The sequence below is a fragment of the Molothrus aeneus genome, chromosome 2 (assembly GCF_037042795.1).
Source record: "Molothrus aeneus isolate 106 chromosome 2, BPBGC_Maene_1.0, whole genome shotgun sequence".
Lineage (NCBI taxonomy): Eukaryota > Metazoa > Chordata > Aves > Passeriformes > Icteridae > Molothrus > Molothrus aeneus.
In genome coordinates, this window is record NC_089647.1 from 33,849,963 (window position 1) to 33,871,889 (window position 21,927).

A 21,927-nucleotide genomic window follows, 5' to 3' on the forward strand; every position below is an offset into this window, starting at 1 on the left:
GTCATTTTGGGGATTCTGAGTTTTCTATCTGCTTTTTGGGGCTTTTGATTTTCAGTATGAATCTAGGAAAACTTCCAAATAAAACATTCTTGCTTAGGTTTATACTTCATTGCCCTGATTATGCTATTTAGGAAAAAAAAACACCCCATTCTTTTTATATCTCTTTGGCATAATTTCTTATTGATTACCCCCATCACTCAAATAGCTTCTTTGATTGGACTTTTATCTTTAATTTCCTTCTCTACTGCTATTTTATTTCTTTCCCTTATTCGTTTCTCATGTTACCAGTATGTCTTATATCACATACTTTCTATTTAAAGAAAAAGCTTTTCTATTTTTTTTCTGCAGATGCTATTTGCATTTTTAAATTTTCACTGCATGTAACTTTTCCAATTAGAAAAGTCCCATTTATTCCATGCCTTTTTTTCTTTCTGACTCCTATCCTTTGGCTCCTGTCACAGTATTTTTTGTCTCAAATATACAACTTTGTGACAAAACTGACCACTCAGATAAATATATTTTTTAGCATTTGCCTTAAGGTTTGGTTTTTTCCTTAATTAACTGCTACTCAAATTGTCTTCTTAGATCCAGAAAGTTGGCACGCAGTTCCCATTCTACCCACTCAGAATTAAGTCCACCATTCTGCACAAAAATTCAGCCTCTCAGAGGATTGCATGCTATATACACTTTGATTTCTTACTTTGTGTGCATCTCCTACTCTTTATCTTCTTTACCTCTAACTCAACCCTTTTTTTGCAAGCTACATGCAAAAAATATATAAGGTTATCTCTACAGGAGGAAGCAAAACTTTGCTATAATGCATTTATTGGGCCAAACCACCGAAAAAGCCAGATTTAGTACTTACAATTTTGTCAATATCAAGGCATCTTTTATGGAAGAAATAGCTTCAGAAATAGTTTCTCTTGACATAAATCTCAACATAAAAGTCAACTACAACATCATATTTCCTATTATTATCATCATCTCTGTTCAGTGTTTTAAGGAAAGATGACTAGAGTTTCCTCTACATACTGCAGTCATCTTGCAATAATATCTTGGGGTCTGAACAATAGAATTCTTCTAAGTATTCAAGTTTTTTGTATGGCAGAACACATACAGATGTATTTATTTGTTATCATTGTTTTATGGTCAAAAAGTAGAAAATATATTGATAGATGCACATAGGATTGTTAATAGAAATTGTAAATGCAAATCAAGAACTGCCTTCTGAAGGAAGTGCAAGTTTAAGGTGATGTTGGCAAATGACTAAGGAAAGTGATCTCATCTCCTTCTCTAAGAGCTCCCACTTAAAAGAGACCTTATGACACCACTGAGGATCTTAATTTTTATGAATGAATCAACAAGTTTGTTTGTTTGTTTTCTCTTGATGTACATTGAGTCTTTATTTCTTTATTTACTGGGAACTGAGCAGTCCAGGACAAAATGATTTTACGTAAACTTTGCCATGAACTCTAGGATCTTTATGTCTATAAAAATAAACATAATGCTGAACTGCATAGACATTAGAATTGCTTGAACTCCTTAAGTCCTAACTTCTAGATTTCAGTCATTTGTACAGTGTTGGTAAAACACCTGTCCCATAATGTTATTGTCAGACAGAAGACAGGACCTGCTGCATCAAATATGTTTTCTATTATAATACTTTACTTTCTGTTTCTAAAATGGCTTTTTGTCTTCTTTACTGCACAACTGTGACATCCAAGTATCTTGTGATGATTTTTATCAGCTAAATTTATGGAAACAAACCCCAACAAAAACCAAAATCCAACACCTTTGGAAAACAAGTTGCATCAAGTCAATTTTGTCACATTTTTTCAATTGTGACATTGTTGTTTTTATTCACTTCTCAAAAGACCAAAAATTCAAAATCCAGACAGTTCTAAGATATTTTATTTTTTGTCTTTTTTTGACTGAGAACATTTTTTACAGTAGCTGTAAAATAGGTGAGGTTATGTGAGATTTTCTCTACTTCAAAAAAACTTAGGATGAAATGTAAGAAATACAATATTGGAGTAAAATCCAGTATTACCAGGTGGGACGTGCCTGGCCCCGTCTGACCCTTGCTGCTGGGCCAAAGGCGGCAGCTGTGGTGTTTCACCTCAGAGATACCTTTGGCTGGCTGGATGCTGCAGTCAGGCACTTGGAACAAATCCAGGCATAGTAGAAACTCAGTTTACCTCTGATGGAAAGCTCCAGGCTAGGTGAAGAGGAAAAGGAGACGGATTCTGCAGAGGGTTTAATCCAGAGTTTATTCCAGAGTCACGTATGTCTGAATCTTGTAACAGCTCCACAGAATCCTGACTGCATGGTCCCGTGTCTTTTAAGCTTGGGGGCAGGGGGAGGGAAGGGACAGGTGAGCCACCAGCCAGGTGGGAGGGGGGGAAGGCTCAGGGGACAATGACACTTGGACGAGCCAATGACCCCAGGGCTGAGGGGCATCTTTTGAACTTTTGCCAATCACACGGACACCCCTGCTGGAATGATAAGATTGACTGACAGCACTTAGCGAGGAGGCAAGGGGGAGGAGAAGGGAGAGGTTGGCACACCTGGGGGACTGGGATAGGTGAAACAGGAAATGGCATCACACTGCAACAATACAATGTGCAGACAGTGTGGGAAGGAGAAGAGATAAAGGATAGCCCTGTGGTCATCTTTCTAAAATGTGTGAATCTGAAGTGTCTGGCAGTTTTGAAATACATAAACAAGAAAGGCATAATTTCAGTCACTTCTTCCTGCCAGCCTATTAATTTAAGGCATTTATTTATTAAAGGTATATATAAGTTATTGCTCTTCATAACAAATAAAGATACAGAAATTTATAGAAGTTAGGCATAAGATTTTTATTTAAATAGAAGAGCTGTCAAAATACAGCATACTCTGTCAGCAGCTCCCTTCTGAGTGTTAGGCTCTATCACTGCCCTTCATGTCAAATTATCGTAATATACCTGCCATTGTCTCTTTTCAATACCCTTAAAACCAAGCCTGAGAATTATGCAGAGAAAAAAGTTTGGACAGAATCCTTACATTCAGCAATACTGTCCAATAGAAATAATTTTTTCTTAGTGGTGATGAAATAATTTGAATATGAAGAGTCCTTCAGTGATTCACAATAGCTGAATTTCTTTCCAGTTGCCAAACCCTTTGGCCGTTGCTTATTGTCACATTCAGGTTTCTGATAATTTATTGATACTAAATTCCCTGGAAATAATATACTTTTTTCTGCAATTTACCGTTATACTATAGTGAGGAGGGAATTCTGCTTTCATCTTGCATAATCTTTAAAAGGAATCCTTGCAGTAACTGTGGAAGTTGGAGGATGGCAATTTAAGTGACAGTAAAATGTTTCATATACAACATTCACTGTTAAATGTAGGTCAGTGGAACAGGCTCCCCAGGGGAGTGGTCACAGCAGCAAGCCTGCCAGAATTCAAGGAGAGGCTGGACAATGCTTTTAGTCACGTGGTTCAGTTTCAGGCAGTAGTGTGAGGAGCAGGGAGTGGGACCCAATGATCCTTATGGGTCCCTTCCAACTCAAGGTATTCTGTGATTCTGTTATTTCTCTTGTATTATGCCATATGCCTGAAACCTGGATCTACACCCTCTACTTTTTTTTCCCCCTATTCTGTAATTTCTCCATTCAGGAGTTTTATACATTTTGTGGCAGGGAACATTCACAGTTTTGTTTATAGGAGGACAACCTATTGTTGACAATCTGTTAATACGGTGGATTTACATGTGAATAAATTTTATATGTCTCTACAATAAACCACTTCAGATGCTTTTCTTTTCATTTTCTTTTTGTGGGAGTAAAGCATAAATAGGCAAAAAGCCACCATTTCCTTTCTTACTTTTATCTGTAGTCTTCTACTTCTATCCTTGCTTAAGTGTTTTTCTCTTCTAAAAAAAAGTACAGAGCTAGTACAACATTCTCTTACTTTTTCAATGTCTTTTTCCTGTCCTTCCAGAAAACTGACAAACTTTCACAATGAAAAATATCTTTTCCCCATCCTCAATTGTCTTTTTTCAATTCCTGCACCTCATAGGTATTCTATATGCCATTTTTTATCTCTCCTTATTTCAGTTGTCAGTGTCATATCAGTGATGGAAAGATTTGGGTGTGTTGGGTATTTCTGAGGTCCCACCTCTGGAGGCTAAGAGATTAATTAGGAAATTTATTTTGTTAGGTCAAATAATGTAGACAGTTTCTGTAACTGATGTGGTGCTATTAATTTATTATTAAATACAGTTTTATATTGGTGATTATACCAGTAGCAGAAAATCACAAAGAACTTTTTTCATTGTCAAAACCAAGTGCCTTCTTGACCCATTTTGATTCTGTGTAGCAATATTGCTACATCAGTCTTTGAACATGGATGTGCTAAGAAAACTGTATTTTCTACCCTGCAGCAGAATTGCTTCTATAATCTTTAGTGCTCTTCGTTTACAGCAACATTCCAAACATTTTGAAAACTGAAAAGATGCATCATTTTTGTGTCTATTTCTGCATTTCAACTCACCTCTCTGATTTCTCCTCTAAGGTAAATAATTACAGTTTAGAAGAAGTTACCCATGAAGAGGCAGTAGCAATACTGAAGAACACATCAGATGTAGTGTATCTGAAAGTTGGAAAGCCCACCACCATTTACATGACAGATCCATATGGCCCACCAGATATTACTCACTGTAAGTGACTTCTGCAACTTATTTTACAAGAGATATTTCAGTTTGTCAGATGATTGTATTTTTTCATAGCTTGTAAAGTACCCCATTAAAGTTTATGAAACAGCTTGGAAGGCTACAAAAATGAAATGTTTATTGCCACCTAAGAATGCTGTGCTCAAGAAATATTGCAAATAATTTAACTCTGTTAAAGTATTTTTGCAGCAAAAGTAGCAATGTAGAAGATATATGGCTGTGCTGGTTCCAATTAGCCATTGTCCAAGTGATCAGACTGAACTGTAACTCTTGTGAAGATTACAGCAATAAGCACATGCAAATGCGTTTTGTAATATGATTAGATTTGTAGCCTGGAGTCCTCTGTCCACTGAAAAATTGGAACAAGCAGCAAACCATCTTGTAAAAACTTAGTAGAAGCCTGAGGCAAATCTATCTCATATTTGAATAAAATATTTTACTGGAATGTAAAAAGCTCTGCTCTACTTAGACAATTTTACCTATTTTCTGTGGCTATCCAGCTTGTGAAGTCAAAGAATGGTTTGGGCTGAAAGGGACCTTAAAGACCATTTAGTTAAAGTCCCCCTGCCATGGGCAGGGACACCTTCCGGTAGACCAGGTTGCTCAGAGCCACTTCAGGGATGGCATATCCATGGTTTCTGTGTTCCAGTGCTTTCTTACTCCCATAGTGAAGAATTCATAAATCATTGGTCCACTTTGCTTTATTCTCAGTCTGTCCATTAACTTCATATATGTTCATCAGGATTTTTTTTCCAGAGGACCAAGGCCTTATTTGTCCTTGCATTCAATACACATGCCATTGTGGGAAAATTTGTTTAAATAATACTGTAAAACTCAGTGAAGTATCTCATAGGAAAGGAAGATGTCCTCATTTAAAAACCAGCTGATTTCAATCAGTCTGTCATACCCATGCACTCAATAGCATCTAGGCTCATGTCCAGCACTCAGGTAAAAAGATGTGTGTCCAGGTGCATCCCCAGGACTCCCTGAGGTGACCATGTACAAGGGTTGGTGGCTGGCTGTGGAGTCCATATCAGACACATACACACACACACACATATATGGGCGTTTTTTGTTGGTTTTTGGGGGTTTTTTTTATGTTGACAACCTCCTTGCTGGAGTGCTTTTTGGACCCTTATGGAGATGACAGCAGTAGGGATCTTCTGTCTCTGCCATCTGTCCTTACTATGCATGTCTTTAGGATTTACTCAGATCTCTGATGGCTCCCTGTCTGAGTGTCCTAGGCTCCAAACTATTCTTTATCTCCCACCACCATCTCTTAATGGCTTGAATATTTGTTTTAGTTTGGATGTAGGCTTTTCTGGCATGTTGCATGTAATTATATTGAATATTGACTTATTGATGAATCTAGCTTTATCAATACATGCCATTCCTATACTACTCCTGCCACTCCTCCTGGTGTCCATACCCAGGCATTTCCATTCCCTTGGTATTCACAGCAGTGTTAACATTTCAGCTGCACTCTTTATACCACCGGTGCCTGTTAGTCTAAACAGTTCGTTACTGAAGACTCCCTTTCTTCATTAGTTGTTCATTAAAAACTGTCTGCCCTGGATTCAACTGCAAACAGGGACCAGCTGCACCATCTAGCAACTGGATGGATAGATAATTTTTGACAAGAGCTTCAGCAGTCAATCCACACTCATCTTGATTTCCTGTTAATAATTCTGTGGGCACTTAAGGCAAACTAAAGGTGGAGAAATTTACTGAGGGCAGTAAATGCTAAGGATTTAAATTCTTCTGCACTTTTGCAGTGTTGCTATTGTGGACTGACAAAGTTGAGGGAAAAGCTAAATATTCCAAATCCTCCTTATTTAGTCTGCTCCATGAAAACAGAAGGGAAAGTTTTGTGACATGCATGTCAGTGGTATGCTCAGCCATGCTGAGGATGCTTATTTAGTTAGCAAATGTTACAACAGATGGCAATCATGTTCAGTAGCAGCCTGGTCTGGGTCTTAGCAAAGGCCAGGAAGTAAAAATGCTAAATGTCCCTATCCAGTCTTGAGCTTTATACTTTCAAAATAATAATTTTGCAGTTCTAAAACAGTGTGGTTTATTATGTCAGATTATAGATCAACAGCATATGAGAACACAGAAACAATTCCAGGGAGAAAGAAAAGGTTGATAAGATTTGCAGTAGCCCTTCCCAAGCTGTTGGTGCATACAGATTCATTTATCCTCAGGGAACCTTTCATTACACCTACATGTTCAGAGTATTTCAGAATGCATAATGGCCTTTCCCTGTAGAGAGATTTTGCTTTGAAGCATTCTGTATCTCAGTATCTGAAAAAAAGACTGAAACTAATACTAGAAAGTTTGGCTGTCTTCTTCTCATGAGAAAATTAATCACAGCTCATTGCAGAAGCATGTAACACTGGTTTTTCTATTTATCCTTTCTTTTTCTAATTAAATTAACTAGAGATAGAATACAACTATTATTGCATCTCTTCAGTCATAAATGTCCCAGATAACTTCAGAATAGCAAAAAGCACACAAACAAACCCTGCAAACCCAAAAAATAAACAGACAACACAGTAATGTAACTTTCATCATTAATAATTAATATGTAAGATATTTGCATCAATTTTCCATTTTAAGTAAAGAGATTTACAATGGTCTAAATATCATGTGTGTTAATACTGAAATTTCAATTACATTGGGGATTTGGTCACCTGTAGTAGATCCCAGATTTGAATGTAAACATAATTCTTGCCACACATAAAATTCCTGCTCTTATCCTCCATTGAGTTCTTACTATGTTACTCCCATTACTGCACTGGAGCCAAAAAGAGTGTTTTTAATCTCATTCTTTCCTAATTGCATTTCCTTCTGCTAGTCCTAAGTGAAGAAAATGTTTCCTGTCTCTCAAACAGGAGACCTATTCAGACTCTCTCTTCAGGAACTAAAGATCCTCTAAAGAGTGAATCCCTGCAAATAAGCCAGCATCATTATTATTATTATTGTTGTTGTTGTTGTTGTGGTTGCTGCTGTTGTTGTTATTTTCAGTAAAACTCCAGCTGTTCATTCTTTGTTGTTATATTTTAAGCTCTCTCAAGCCAGGATTGTTTGTTTTGGTCTCATTTACAGCATTGAACCATTTTCTTGGTAATTAAATTTAAAAAATTATGTTCTTGTGCCATCTAATGAAACATGGAAGTTGCTGACTAGAAATGTTCATTTTTGCCATCAGCTTATTCTCCACCAATGGAAAATCATATACTCTCCTCTGGAAACAATGGCACTTTAGAGTACAAGGCATCCCTGGCCCCTATCTCCCCAGGAAGATATTCACCCATTCCAAAGCACATGCTTGTGGAGGACGACTACACCAGGTCAGAGGCTTCTCTTTGTTTGTTCCCTTTCATGCAATTCTAAAGAACAAAAGTTAAGCATTCAGTGCATCTCAAATAGAATACAGCATACTGCAGATTACTGCAGATTTCTATTCAGCCTTTTTTTTTTTAAATAATTCCCCAAGAATTTTGACTACTATATGGATGTACAGTCACAGAATTGTATCTGTGTAGTTAATTTCAAGGTAGAAGAGACACAGAGGAAAATGCTGGGAGGGTTCTTTTATGCCTTGTTTTAGGTGAACACTGAATGTCACTGATGAGACAGTGTGTATTTATCTTTTCGTTTGAAGAGCACTACCATTCACCTGGAAGACAGAAATTGTTCAGTTTGAAAAATGAGCCCTTATTATAATGTCTAATGCCACAGAAAATGAGAATTTTTTTTTGTGCTAGGAGGGGGCTGTTCTGATCCTCTAACGTGACTTGCTGTGTCTTACAAATCAAAGAATCTCATCCACTTACGTATTCATCAGCTTCATAACCCACTAATTTGCATTTCATTTTTCTTGTTGCATGTGATTACTATCTTAAGCAGCTCAACTTGTTGGATCAGACAGATTCAGAGTAACTAAGTCATGATACAGTGTTTAATCAGTACATAAATGTGTGGAAACCACACCTTTCTTCCCTGTCTTGGTTAAAAGAGTTTCTCTTTTGTTTTGATTGAGAATGCAAAGCTGAAATTGATTTCCTTCAATTTATGAGACATTCAATTAGGATGGATTTTCTCTGAATGGCTCTAAGAAGTTACATTTTTAATTAATAGTTAAACATTGATTTCATTAAATCTGCACCAATGTTTTTAGCCGATCTAACAATGATCTCATAGTTTCTCAAATACCCATGTATTTGAGAAATACAATAGGAGAATACCAATACTGGGAGAATACCAAATTTGGGTATTCTCCCAAAATTGGGAGAATACCAATATTAAAATATCTGGGTTGCAGTGATGAAGGCTTTGTCAATAAGCTTGTAGGGCTGAATGGGCATCTTGTATAATGAGATGTCATCACCACTGTTGCAGAGAAAGAGTTAGAAAAGTTTAAAAAACAGCAAAAAAAAAAAGTAAATTATAGCTAAGGACATCATGAAGTCCCAAAAGTGAAGAGATTAATTCTAAAAAGAAAGATAAGCAGTCCTGGCAATGAAAAGACCATTTAAACACTTAGAATGTTTATAAAGTGACAAAGTATTGTTAGTCCTGTTTCTTTGTGATCATGTATCTGGTTTTAACTTTCTACTTAGTTGTGAAAAAAAAAAAGAAAGAAAAGAAAAGTCATAGAAGGAAAGGCAGTGACACTCTTAGCCCAATAGTTTAGCAGATATCCAATAAAAAGGCCATAACGACCCATGCAGGATATGTATTCAAATTAGTTAGGATATCCTTTTGACCTTTATTTTTGGGGGAGAAGAAAGATGCATTCCCATGCTATTTTTAGACTGTTTTTAAACAAGTTAGTTGTACTGGTTTAGCTCCTGAGAGAAAAATGAAATAGTGGCAGTCTGTTTCTTGTCTGAGGTATTCACACTAATGTCTATTTTGCATTATTGTGAGGGAAAAAAATGAATGTCCAGAGAAGCTCTGTATATTCTGTGAAATACTGCACTCCTGTGTTCTTTTTCCTGCCTGGATTTCCGAATTAATGTGTTGGCTAATGAAGGATGGATATCCAAAATCTTCTTGTGGCATTGGCATTATGGACAGGAGCTGCTGACTCTATGAGCATGACCTTTTGTGACAGTGTGTGGCACTGGCAGAAATAAGGGTGTCAAGTGACAGGGGCAGTCTCTGAATGCCACAGCAGAAATCAGATGGAAATCTCATGTTTCTGAGCAAGTGTTAACTCTGACCTATTGAAAAGGAGGAGGATATTATGAGCTTCATTTTTTTAGTGATAATAGTCAATATGGTACATCAGGAAACAAAGGCACAAAGAGAAAATGAACATAGTCATGAAGACAAATTACTCTTCTTACCATTACATTTCCTTGCTGGACATGCACATACATCTGAGAGACACCCAAGCAAGAGCCAAAGACCAGTTTTCTTCTCTAACTACAGTGACTGCGAAGCTCTGACCTTAGAAACCAAATCATTTAACCCTTAAATGCTGCTGAGTTGTTTTGTTTTTTTTAATGTCCATTCATCTAATTATTGCCTATTGATTCAAGTGGGGCTACTGAAATGCAGTTAATTCTCACAGTTAATTCTCATAGTCATTTTCACAGCTATAAGCTCAGAATAGTGAATGCACTATTTCTGTTCTGTGCCATAAGATTTGCTGATGAGCCAGCTATTAAAATAAAAAGATATTTGTGAAGTCTTTGTTGCTGACCAAATCAGAAAATCTTTTGGGAATCCAATTATCATATTGATAACTTTAGTAAAACCTATAGACACCTTGATTGCAGCATTTACAATTAGGTTTTCTCACATAATGTTTTATAATTAAGATGTTTGCCAGCTATTGCAGTGCTATCCATTCAAACTACCTGGTTGTTGCTGTAATAGGTTTACAGGCCTAATTTACATTGTGCTCACATAAGGAAATTTATTACCCATGCAGTCTTGCAACACTTTTGGTAGATTTTCATTTGTGCCAGCTAAAAATACTTGAAACGGTAACTTCTCCACTAAAAAAGGCTTTTGCAATTTTGGAATTCTCTGTACAAGTGATTTGAGTGAGGCAGATGACAAGCTTTCCTTTAACTTACTTGTGATAATGAATCTGTCAGTAAGCTTAAATGATTGAACATTCAACTTAATTTTCCCACTTCCTCCTGCTGGTTTTATTTTTCTTGTTTGTTTGTTCCAATTCTAAGGTTTGAGGTTTTTTTTAACCAAAATACATCTATTTTGCCTAACAAAAACAAGTGTTTCAATTGATAAAAATTTGTATTTTTTGGTCTGATATTGAATCTGTGTTGGAAAAAAATTAGTTCAGTCTATATAAAAAATAAACTAATCTGAGCACAAGGGATAGAAAAGTAACAAATCATCTTCAGCCATAAATTTTAATGAAGCTGAATGTTGTCTCTTAATTACTGAATTTTTTTAAGTTGTGTGTATTGTTGGTACAAAATACTAACAACGATGGGCATATTTTACTTATTGATTTTTTTTGGATTTATTTTAAATTCATGTAGAATGGAAAATTTGGCTTCCTGTATTTTTTTGTAGCAATTATCACCTTTACAAGTTCAGGTTAGTAGAATAGGGGATCAAAAGCGGATGAAAACTCTATGTCTAATAATTCTATCAGTACACATGGCAAGTCAGACACTGCTTGTTTTAGTTTCTAGTAACATTAAATTGTCGTGCAGGCAGTGCAGGGCATTGTGTTCCTGACTGGTCCCTGATACTGCCAGAGGGGAGAAACAGGATTTGTGGCAAAGGTGGTGATAAATAACAGCTGGGATCAGAGTGACCATGAGTTGGCTTACTTCTTGATTCAAAGGAGGTCTGGAAAGATAGTCAGCAAGTTATGACTCTTAAGATTTCAGAAGAGCAGACTACAGCTTTTTGGAGAGTTGCTTAGCAAAATCTCTTGGGATGCTGCCAAAGAAACACAGGGCCCATGAAAGATGGATGATTTCTAAATAAAACTTATTGAGAACTCAGGAAGGAACCATCCTGTTGAGCAGAAAGGAGGGGACTCAGCAGAAGGCCTTCATGGCTGAGCAAAGAGCTTTCTGATGACCTAAAATGCAAAATACAGACAAGCATTACTTGACTGCTTGACTGCTGACGAAATTAGTAAGGTGATTGATTTGAGCTAATACTTACCCTCAAGGGTCATAAAGGAAAACAAAAGTGATTCTGCAGATGTGTGCTACTTTAAAAAATGAAGGTAAAATTTGAGGAAGGAAAAAGGCAATGAATAGGAGAGAAGCTGATGTAGTGACAGATAATATAGGAAAAGCTGAAGTACTGAACAACACGTTTGCCAGGCATTTAAGGGCCCAGAAGGTAATTGGAATACTCATCAGAGATTGACTAAAAGCAGTTTATGTGCTTGTCCAGACTGGTTGGCTTTCCTGATGAAATTTCTAACTTGCTTGGATGAAGGGAGAGAAGTGGCTGCTCTTCACGAAGCAGTGCCACAGCACAGGTGCTGCCTTGAGCAGGAATGTCTCTTTGCTGAGGGAAAACACAGCTGACTCCAAAGTCATACCTGACCCATGTCATAACTCCCACTAATGTGCATCTGGGATCTGCTGTGCAGCACATGGTAATTCCTTTTCTCCACTAGCTATCATGGGGAGTGGCTGCAAAGGTATTTCTCACACCTCTTCTGTGGGCAGGAAAAGCTGTAACACAGGGAGCACCCTTTAAAACTCTTCCGACAGCCTCTCATCCAAACACGAGGAAGTGTTGGATGAACATGTACAGCTAATCAGAAAAGAAGTATGGTTTGGAAACCTTGTGGAATGCCTGGATTATGGGTTTCTCCTGGATTGTGTGCTGTATTACCTAGCTAGTTATCCTTCTCCCAGCATGGCTATGCTCATTTGCATGCAATGGTGTTGGTAAGGCTTTTGACCCAGTCACCTGCAGCATGCTTTGAAAGCTGAGGAAGAGTGGACTAAAAGAAGGCTCTGAGTTGGGAGCTGACTGAACAAGTAGGCTCAAAGGGTGATGATGATCACTTGGCATATGTCAAGTGGTCAGTGATGAGCAGAGGAGCTCAGGGATACCTAAGGCATCAGTGAATATCTTCATCAATGACCTAGATCATGACACACAGTGCACCCTCAGCAAATTTCAAGAGGATAAGAAATTAAGAGGGTGTGGTTAACATGACAAATGGCAGAGCTGTATTCTAAAGGGCTCTTGATATACTTGAGGACTTGGCCAGCAGAAACATCGTAAAGTTCAGTAAGAAGTCTGCATCTCGGGTGGAAGAGCTGCACACACTTGTGCAGGCCATGAACATCTGAAATTGCAGCTTCACTAAAAATGACCTGGATGTTACTGCAGACACCAAGCTGAACATGGACCCAGAAGTGCACTCTCACTACTAGTCAGGTAATCAGCATACCAGGCTATCTTTGGAGGAGCATGGCCAGCAGAACAATGCATTCTTTTCTAAAAGCCTTTGACCAGTTCCCATTCTTTGACTTTAGGAGGGTTGTGGAAAGGGTCCAGCATATTCTGAGAGCCCTAAATCACGGGGAGGTTGGAGGGGTGTTGAGAGCTCTGGGGCTTATTTAGTGTTGTGAAGAGGAGATGAAGTGAGAATCTAAGAGCACCCTAAAAGCACTCAGTAGCAGAGATGATGAAACCAAACTCTTCTGTGTAGAGAAGCACCAATGGCAACAGGATTGATTTTGGATGTTCTGATTTCAATTTCAGAAGAAATTAAAACACGAGATGGATAGAATAGTGCTGGAATAGTACTTGCTACGAAGGGCTCTGAAATATCCACCATTTGAGATTTTTAAGCATTGGCTAAGTAAAATCTAGTGCTGTCAATAGTCCTGATTCAAACACAAGATTGGATCAGATGTCCTATAGAGATGCATGCCAACCAAATTTTTTTATGGTAGTAGTAAGAAAAAAAGATATTTTTTGTTTTTGTCATTTTGTGGAACATGTGTTACTAACACAGTAGAGAGAGATGTTACCATTTTCTCTTTAGCATATTTCTGCCTTCCTATTTTCAGAAATCTTAAAATTATAGCCTATTAAAGCCTAAAAATCTTGTGGCTTTAAGATGTTAATTTCTTCTGTCTTTAATGAACAACAACAGGAAAAGTTCCATAAAAATAAAGAACTACCATCTTGAGTTTTTACTTCTTTTTTAGCTTCAGATAATGGTAACATCAAACTTCTGTGCTTCAGCTGATAAAAAATTCACTTTAACATTTAACTCTGGCTAGATATTAAAGATTCATAGATGAAAAAGCTGAGTTATCTGTTTTGCTGTGTAAAGCATGTTTGTTTTTTTTTTACATGCATTTTTGCAAAATAGCATTTTCTGGATGGGGAGGAGGTGCTGAGAATTGGATGGGAGAGAAAAGAGAACCATTAAGTTGAAGTCTAAGGGGATGTTTTTTCCCTGCATTGAAAGTAGTAGCATTCATCAACTATTTCTTTTTTACTTATCTAAACCTGCTAGTTGAATTGACAATGTTTTATGGAAACACTTTTAAGTTTCTGTTGACGCACAGATTTGACCTTCCAGTACTAAACCATTACAACAAATATTATGGTTTGACTTACAAGAGCACATGTAATTGTGAACTCACAACAATCATTCACCATGCCTAACCCAAACTCAGCATATTACCTCTACCCTAAACAGAATAAATGATATGGAATAGTATGGAAAGACTGATGATGCCTTTTATTTATTCCTCTTCTTAAATAACTTATAAATTTAGCAGATTAGATGTTCAAGTTAATATTTTCATGCTTGGCTCTTGCCTGGGGCTGGATTTTTTATCTAGGGATAGCAAAGGTTTTGTGATTGTTTTTCTATAAAATTTAGTGTAAAATGCTAAATTAGCTTGTTGCTAAAGTAATTTTAATTAACCACCATTATTATTAAATTAAATTGCATTGATTTTTAGCCATACCAGTATGATGATTTAAAGGATAGAGGGAGAATTACATGCCTTAGTTCATGTTCTATTCTATTCTACATTAGAAATTGCTGTGCTATTATGTTTTAAATACCATAATATTCCATACATATGTTCAGAGTGTTAAGTTATAGGAGCTGATGAAACGGAATCCAGAGAGTATTTCTAATGCATTTATGAAAAGCTATGCAAAAGTCAACAAATGCAAGTCTTTGGGGAAAACCCCAGTTCATTTATTGATCCAAAACTTATTTGATATGTTTTTTTTTCCAGTAGAATTCTTTCAGATTCTGTACTCACACTGCAGTATATCAAAGCTTCTCACAATTTTGGTTTGCTGACTAGATTATTTTTAAAAACCTGCATGACTGAGCACAGCATTAAATGGCCAAAGCTAGTTTCCTCTCTACTTATTTCTACCATCCCTTTCTGACACAGAAACATGGTCAGGGGGGATTCTGTTCTGTGCTCTAAATGGCCAGGTCTGTGACATTTTAATATTGAAGAGACTGGAGGAATGGGGGAAGTGTGTTAAGCAAGGGATAAGCGTGCAAATGAGGGAAAACTTGTCGCTGGTATGTGAGAATGGAAATCACAAGAAAAGACTGGTATTTAATCAGGTAAGAAGACTTGGATTTGGAAAAGGAATTCAGTACAAGACAGGACATAACAGAAGAAGAGGTGAAGAGGCATAAAGAAGCAGTGGAGAAGGGATTTCAGGCTACTGAACCAGCAAATCCCTCAGAGGGTGATACGGGAGGTTTGGGATAATCAATAGTTGCACAAGTACACTGGCCAAGGAACAGAGATACAGAGCAGGTAGGAAAAGTTGCTGATAAGATGCATAGGCCATCTCCCTCTAGAAAAGTGGAGAAGCACCTAAAGTTTCTGGGGTGTGCATGATGTGGGTGTGATCCCACCAAGCAGTCTGTCATGTTAGTTCATTGTCCGTCTGTCTGTCTGGAGGATGCCAGCCTGCTGCTATGACTGGTTACTCACTGTCTCTCACAAGCAGGATTCTCATCTCTAATTGTTAAGTTGGTGACATATTGAATCCAATATGGTACCCCAGAATAGAATTTCTTCTTGGTTTGGTCTTTGATCAATCTAAGAAATTATGGTTTTTAAAACCAAAGTTAATTAAAAGCAAGTTACACATTAAATGTTCAGTTTAAAGGGGAAAAAAGAGTTTATCTACATAACCTAAATTGCATCCTTGGTGAAATGCATTCCTTAGATTGAAGCTTGAAGTTGCTAACTTGCAAATCGACTATTTTATATTTTTGTAATTAATACACAATTTTAATCTTAAACTAATTGTTAAACTTTACAGATGATAATTGTCTGCCTGGAGTAAGAATTCATTTTGTTATCCTAATTTATTTTAAGTATAATAAATCTTGACTTAAGAGAATAATTTATGTTAAAGTAAAAATTTAGTCATTATCAAGTCACGGATAATCTCTTATTCCTGAGTTATCCTTGTATATTTAAATAGGCCTGTCAGAGATCCCCAAGTAATAGGATTTGACTATTTCTAATATAATCACTGGCAGCTACTTAGTACTTAACACTTACAGAAAACTAATCAAATTTTGGAGTATGCTTTAGTGCTTGTATGGAGATTTTTGAAATGAGATAGTAGGATTGGTAGTAATAACACACACAGAAATGGTAAGTAGCCTTCCATACTGCACGGAGGAAAGGATAACCTGAAATATATACGAAATATAACATGGATGTGGACCCTCCATGCAGCTCTTGCCACTTGAGAAAGACACCTTGGGGCGACTGTGGTTAGTTCTGTGACATTGTCAGCTCACTACTCAGGAACAATCAAGAAGGCAATTAAGAATGAAAATAGGATCTGATAGGAAAGGACAAGAGTGCAAAATATAATGGTTTTCTCCGTGAACCTGTAGTGCATTCAAGTCTTGGGTCCTACATGGAGGCAACGGAAAAAAACCTCAGAAGTGTGTGAGCAGGGGACAGGCCTATTGGCTACAGTCTTCTAGGATTTAATTTCTGGTCTGTGTGATCCTCACTGATTTTTAGCACTGAGCAGGTAAGGGCCATTCCTTGCTGGTCCCTGTTTCCTAAACAGTTACCGTAAGGGTCTTGGGTCTTTGGTCTGACAGTCTCTCCATTCCTGTGTGAAACAGCCTTCTTTTTCCACTACTGCAACAGAAAATCATTGCTGATTTTTTTTTTTTCAAATTAAGCAGTCATTTAATTTCCTAATTCCTTATGGTTAAGAATAATAAGTGTAGAACTGGCTGTAGAATATTACAAGTTCTAAATTCTACTTATGCCTTCTTGTAGGCCGTTTCTTTTGAAAACTCAATTAAAATGTTAAAATAGTACTGTTAAGAGGAACAATCCTTAATCTTCATGACTGTGCTAAAAAGCACTTGTTTTGCAGTTAAAGAAACCCTCAAGGCATATGAAAACAGCAGTTAATAACTGAAAAGCTGAGAAATTACTAGTTTTAGAGTTTTCAGAAAGAACTAATGTACTGTACTTCAGGTGTTTTCCTCCAGCTCTTCATAGTCTTCCTCTGCCTTTCATTTAGTTGAAATAAACATGTCGTATGAGTGATTTGGCCTCACTCAATTTGCCAGGACACAACCTATGAAATAAATCAACTATAAGTTTTAATTACCCTATTGAACAGTAAGGTGTGTGGTTCTTCTAGAAGGTTATATGACTGAGTAGCTCAGTCAAAGGACATATATATAAAAATCACTGGCTATTAGAAATGGAGAATTTTGTTTGTATTAAATTGCCATTGATTTTTGGTTCAATAGTGAAATACTTCTTAAAAAGTTCTTTGTCTACATCCCAGCAACATTATATTAACAAAACTAATGTGTTAGATGTCTTTATGGAACTTGGATACAATTAAAAATTGCTATTCAAAAAACAAAACAAAGAAAAAGTTGTAAACTTTTAGCATTGGAAGATTTATTTTCTCTCAGATTGAATTTGTTTTCTCTCAGATTGTTTCCTGTCTATAGCTCTGCATACTTAATATGCTGTGAGAGCTGAGCTAGTTTCTTTCCATATCATAAATGGTTTTGAAATGTTTTAAAACCTGAAACTGTTAACATTTAATGTGCTGTGTGTTGGCATTTGATCCCTACGGAACAGGATTCCATAAAAAAAGAAAAAACTGTTAATTTTAAATTGAAGACCCTGCATGATACTGAGGGGAGAATGGTTTTTAAAAATGCCGTTCTTTTATAACTTCTGTTCCACAATTAAGTCAGGCTGAAACAACAAAACAATGATGAGCTAATCAAGGAATAATAAGGACTGCAAACAACAAGGAATATTCGCTTTACACAGTCTGTTATGATATAAATAAAACCAGTGTTAGATCAATTTTTCTACGTCCCACTGTTACTGTTGTCTTTTCCACCAATTAGTTCTACGTTTCTGTAAGAATTGTGCCTCACTGCTGTTATGTCTGTTCTGAATGACAATTCCAACTTTCAGCTTTTTTATTTTTTATTTTCTTGCTGGAAGAGTGACTCTCTGCTGTTCATGTTACCATTTAAAAGCTTACCTTTGGCGTTAAGTGACTTGATTCTCTGTCCTGTGAGTTGAACTCTGCTGGGACATGTTCAAGCCAAGCTATGCTGCTACTTATACTTACTACTTACATTTTCTGTTGCTTTCCTTTACTATTATGTGCTTTATTCTCAGACTAATGTAGTTGTTACTGTCCATCCAGACCTAGTGGTTGCTGCTTTTATTTGTCAGAAAGCTTTGTTTTTAGCTCACGGATAAAGACAGAGAACTGTGATGTCTGTTTGACACTAAATAAGCAGTGTAAAGGCAGGAGAGGAGCAGATCTAAGAAGTTACAGCAGTAGTTAGTTATTTTTCAGAGTAGATCCACATTATATAAGTACTCTTTAAAAGATATATTGCAATTATCAAAGATGTATACCGTAATATATGCATAATTGGCATTTTAAGGGGATATTTTATGCATAGGTATTGACAAAAATGAAGATAATGGATAAAATAAATTCAATAATATAGTTCTTTGTTCTTCCTCAAAAAAGTTTCAAAAACTGCTTAGCATTTATTTTTAAATTAAACCTGTGAAGCTATACTTGCTGTATCTGAAAGAGATGCAATTGCACATAAACTGCAGTGAATTAGAACTTAAATAATATATATCTAGCCTTTACACTTTTCTTAAAGCATGCTAAGTGGCTTGCTACATGTTTTTAAATTCATTTGAAGAATTAGTGCATCATAAAGTAAGGCCTCAATGTTTATGTTCAGTTTGGCTCTTAATTATTCTTGCAAGAAAAGTTGAGGTGACCTTGACTGTATTTTTTCATAACGGCACATTAAAAACTCTTTCTAAATAGCATTCTCATTATCCCATGCTTTGAGAGAGGACAATCTGTCTCTGTCATAGCACTGGAGAAGATGTGCGAGATAGGATTTATCAGGTGGGCTGATCCCTTTGGAAAGAAGCTCTTTCTTCTTTCTGCGAGGAGAAATATAAATGGCACGAGAAAATGCTGCATTAGAACAATTATTTAATAAACCTGGGTGGTCTTCATCATCTTCTTTTTTTATAATAGGGTATTGTTTTCTTCTAGTAGGTGGCTACTATTGTAGTCAAGTACAAATTTGCCATAGAGAAGGTGAAGAATGAGGAGGATATTTGAAGACAGGCTGTTGCAGCAAGTATCTCAAATTAGTTTTTGTGATTAATGGCCGACGTGGAACACAGTTTTTATGAGCAGGACACTGATCTGCCCCATATCATTTTAGTCATTCCTATACTTGATATTTTTTATCCCAACTTTCAAATATTTTTACACTACTGAATTCATATTTACTGCACCACATTGAGAGAGAAAATAAGATTATACTTGTCCTGGACAGTGGAGGTTATGTACTGCTTTTTTTTTTTTTCAAATTCTTGTTCTTCTGTGCCAATAAAACGTGCAATCAGAGCCCAACTATGCAGCTGGTAGTTGTTAGCCTATGCATCTGAATAGGATAGAGGTATCTGAAGGACCAGTGCAGTCCATGCTCTCAATGACCTTGAAGAAGTGACACCTGAGGGGAAGCAGGTGGCTGTGGTGATCTCAGAACATTTCATAGGCCTTATACAAAGTGTACTCATAACTAGAATTATCTGTTATCCTAAATCTTCTTCTAACCAAAGAGTACAAGTTTTAAAAGGATAAGAAGTATAAATTCCTTTTCTTAACCTTAAGACCTCTCTCTGCAGCTCAAATACAGAAGGTATGATGTTAACTAGGTCACAATAGCACTTATATAATATCAGTGAGTACAGGACTTTATACTCAGACTTGTTCCAGTTTCCTGTTATCTTACCACCCAGGAAGACTGAATGGAGTGAAAAATGTTTCAAAAATATTTTAAAATACATGAACATTTGCTAAATGTCTTAAAATTTTCTGGCCCTCATAAGACAATTTGTTAGGACTCTGTATTTGTACTTGAAGGACTAATTCAGTGTCAATATCTAGGTAGATGTTGAATGTTTAACTTCATTTTGCTTTTGGAGGCAGCTTGTAGCTCTCAATTAACAAAGAAATTCCTCATATCTACCCATGTCTGCGGCATGATTTGTGTCTCAGTATGAGGTTGGATGGTCACTGACTGATGACTCAGTGTAGTTTGAGCATTCACAATATATCCAAGGGGTAGCAATACTCTGATTCCGTCCACAACACAGAGAAGACAATTAACTTGAATATAGGACACTAAAAAATTTTTATGGACTGGTTGGTGTTTTAAGCCATGGAGGAATCTACAGTTTTTATTCATCTTCCTGAACTGGGGCAATATTTCTTCAATTTTCTTAGCAGGTATCATTTATATTTGATATTTGTACTTGTTCTTTCATATATTGCCTAAAAGCAAAAGTAGTTTCTAAGGGAATAAAAGGCAGTATTGAACAGCAGTGAAATAGAATAGTTTTTATCTGCTTTTTTATTGAAAGCAACAATTGATTTAGTAAATAAATTATTAAATCCATCCTCAGAAACAAGTGAAATATACTGATAGAAAATGATTGCTACTTTAAACATTTTTAAAGGGATTTTACTAAGTGCTTGACACACAATGCTTTATAACCAAATGAGTGGCTGTTTTGCTATTTTGCTATTTGGTAATCTTAAATTGCCAGTTTTTTAACTGTAAAGTTTTCCCTGGGAAATTCAGGCACAGAGAGTTCTCAAATCATGTGGCAGATTGCTATGAATAATGTTATTAACATTGAGTAAGACCAGTTTTTAAGTAAAGCAGCTACTCCTTTTCCCCCAAAGGACAAACCCAGAAGCTAACAAAGGAAATTAGATTCTCTGTATCTGCCAGCACATCCACGACTGTAATAAATTCTGGTACCTGTGAAAGTCACAGCAAAACCCACACCCATGTGAGGCAAAGTGCAGACAAAAGAACAAAAAAAGTTCATTAACTTCTTGGCCTCTTGATATTTTCAGGCTTCTGAAATAAGATTTCCATCTAGCTAATATTGTATGACAGTGATGAAAGGCAGTGGCATACCCTGGATCTTCTGGCAGAAGTGTGGATATGATAGCAATTGACCCTTGGCACTCTGTAGAGCAGAAATGTCAGGAAACAATGAGTCAAGCCTCACAGTGCCAGCGGGCCCCAAGGTGTGTCCTGGGTCCAAGGCAGGGGAGTTCCAAGGTGGGAGATGCACTGTGGACGTGGTGTGGGTTTGTTTTGCAAACTGCTCGCCGTTGGTCTCCCGCGGATCCCTGGCTGGTTGGTACTAAAGGCTGCATTCCCCTCTCCCAGACGGCTCCTGGCAGGGCTGTGGTAAGTATTGCCTCCCCTGGGCAGGTGACGCACGGCAGCACGAGAGAAATTTTAGTTTTAAGCTCTTACTCTTTGTATCGAACCTCACAGGCTGCTGTTTGCAGCTGGAGCAGCCCTGCAAGTGTGATTGCAGGAGCCTTGGCAGTGAGGTTGTTTTAGATGCGGACTGCATAATCAGATTTTGAAGGCTGAATCTGGAAAGAGTGCAAGGAACTCTTGAAATGCAACGAATTGCCTGCCAGTGAGATGAATTGCTCACGCAGTTTGTGGCCATCAGTGTTATTCTAGGATATGGGTCAATTTGACAACAGCTCTGCTTGCTAAGTCCCAGCTCACTGGGACCAGGAGTATGTTGTATTAACAAGTAATATGTACTTCATCTATATTACAAATTA

The 21,927-nt window shown here is 37.0% G+C and overlaps 1 protein-coding gene across 16 annotated transcripts in view; it reads left to right on the top strand.

The window, feature by feature from the left end:
• The window catches only part of DLG2 (discs large MAGUK scaffold protein 2), a 988,724-nt gene that overhangs the window by 717,857 nt on the left and 248,940 nt on the right, over window positions 1-21,927 (top strand). For all 16 annotated transcript variants that reach the window (XM_066572327.1, XM_066572326.1, XM_066572328.1 and 13 more), the window contains 2 exons: window positions 4,560-4,704; window positions 7,928-8,069. In XM_066572327.1, the coding sequence (XP_066428424.1) occupies window positions 4,560-4,704; window positions 7,928-8,069 (287 nt within the window). The remainder of the gene's footprint in view (window positions 1-4,559; window positions 4,705-7,927; window positions 8,070-21,927) is intronic.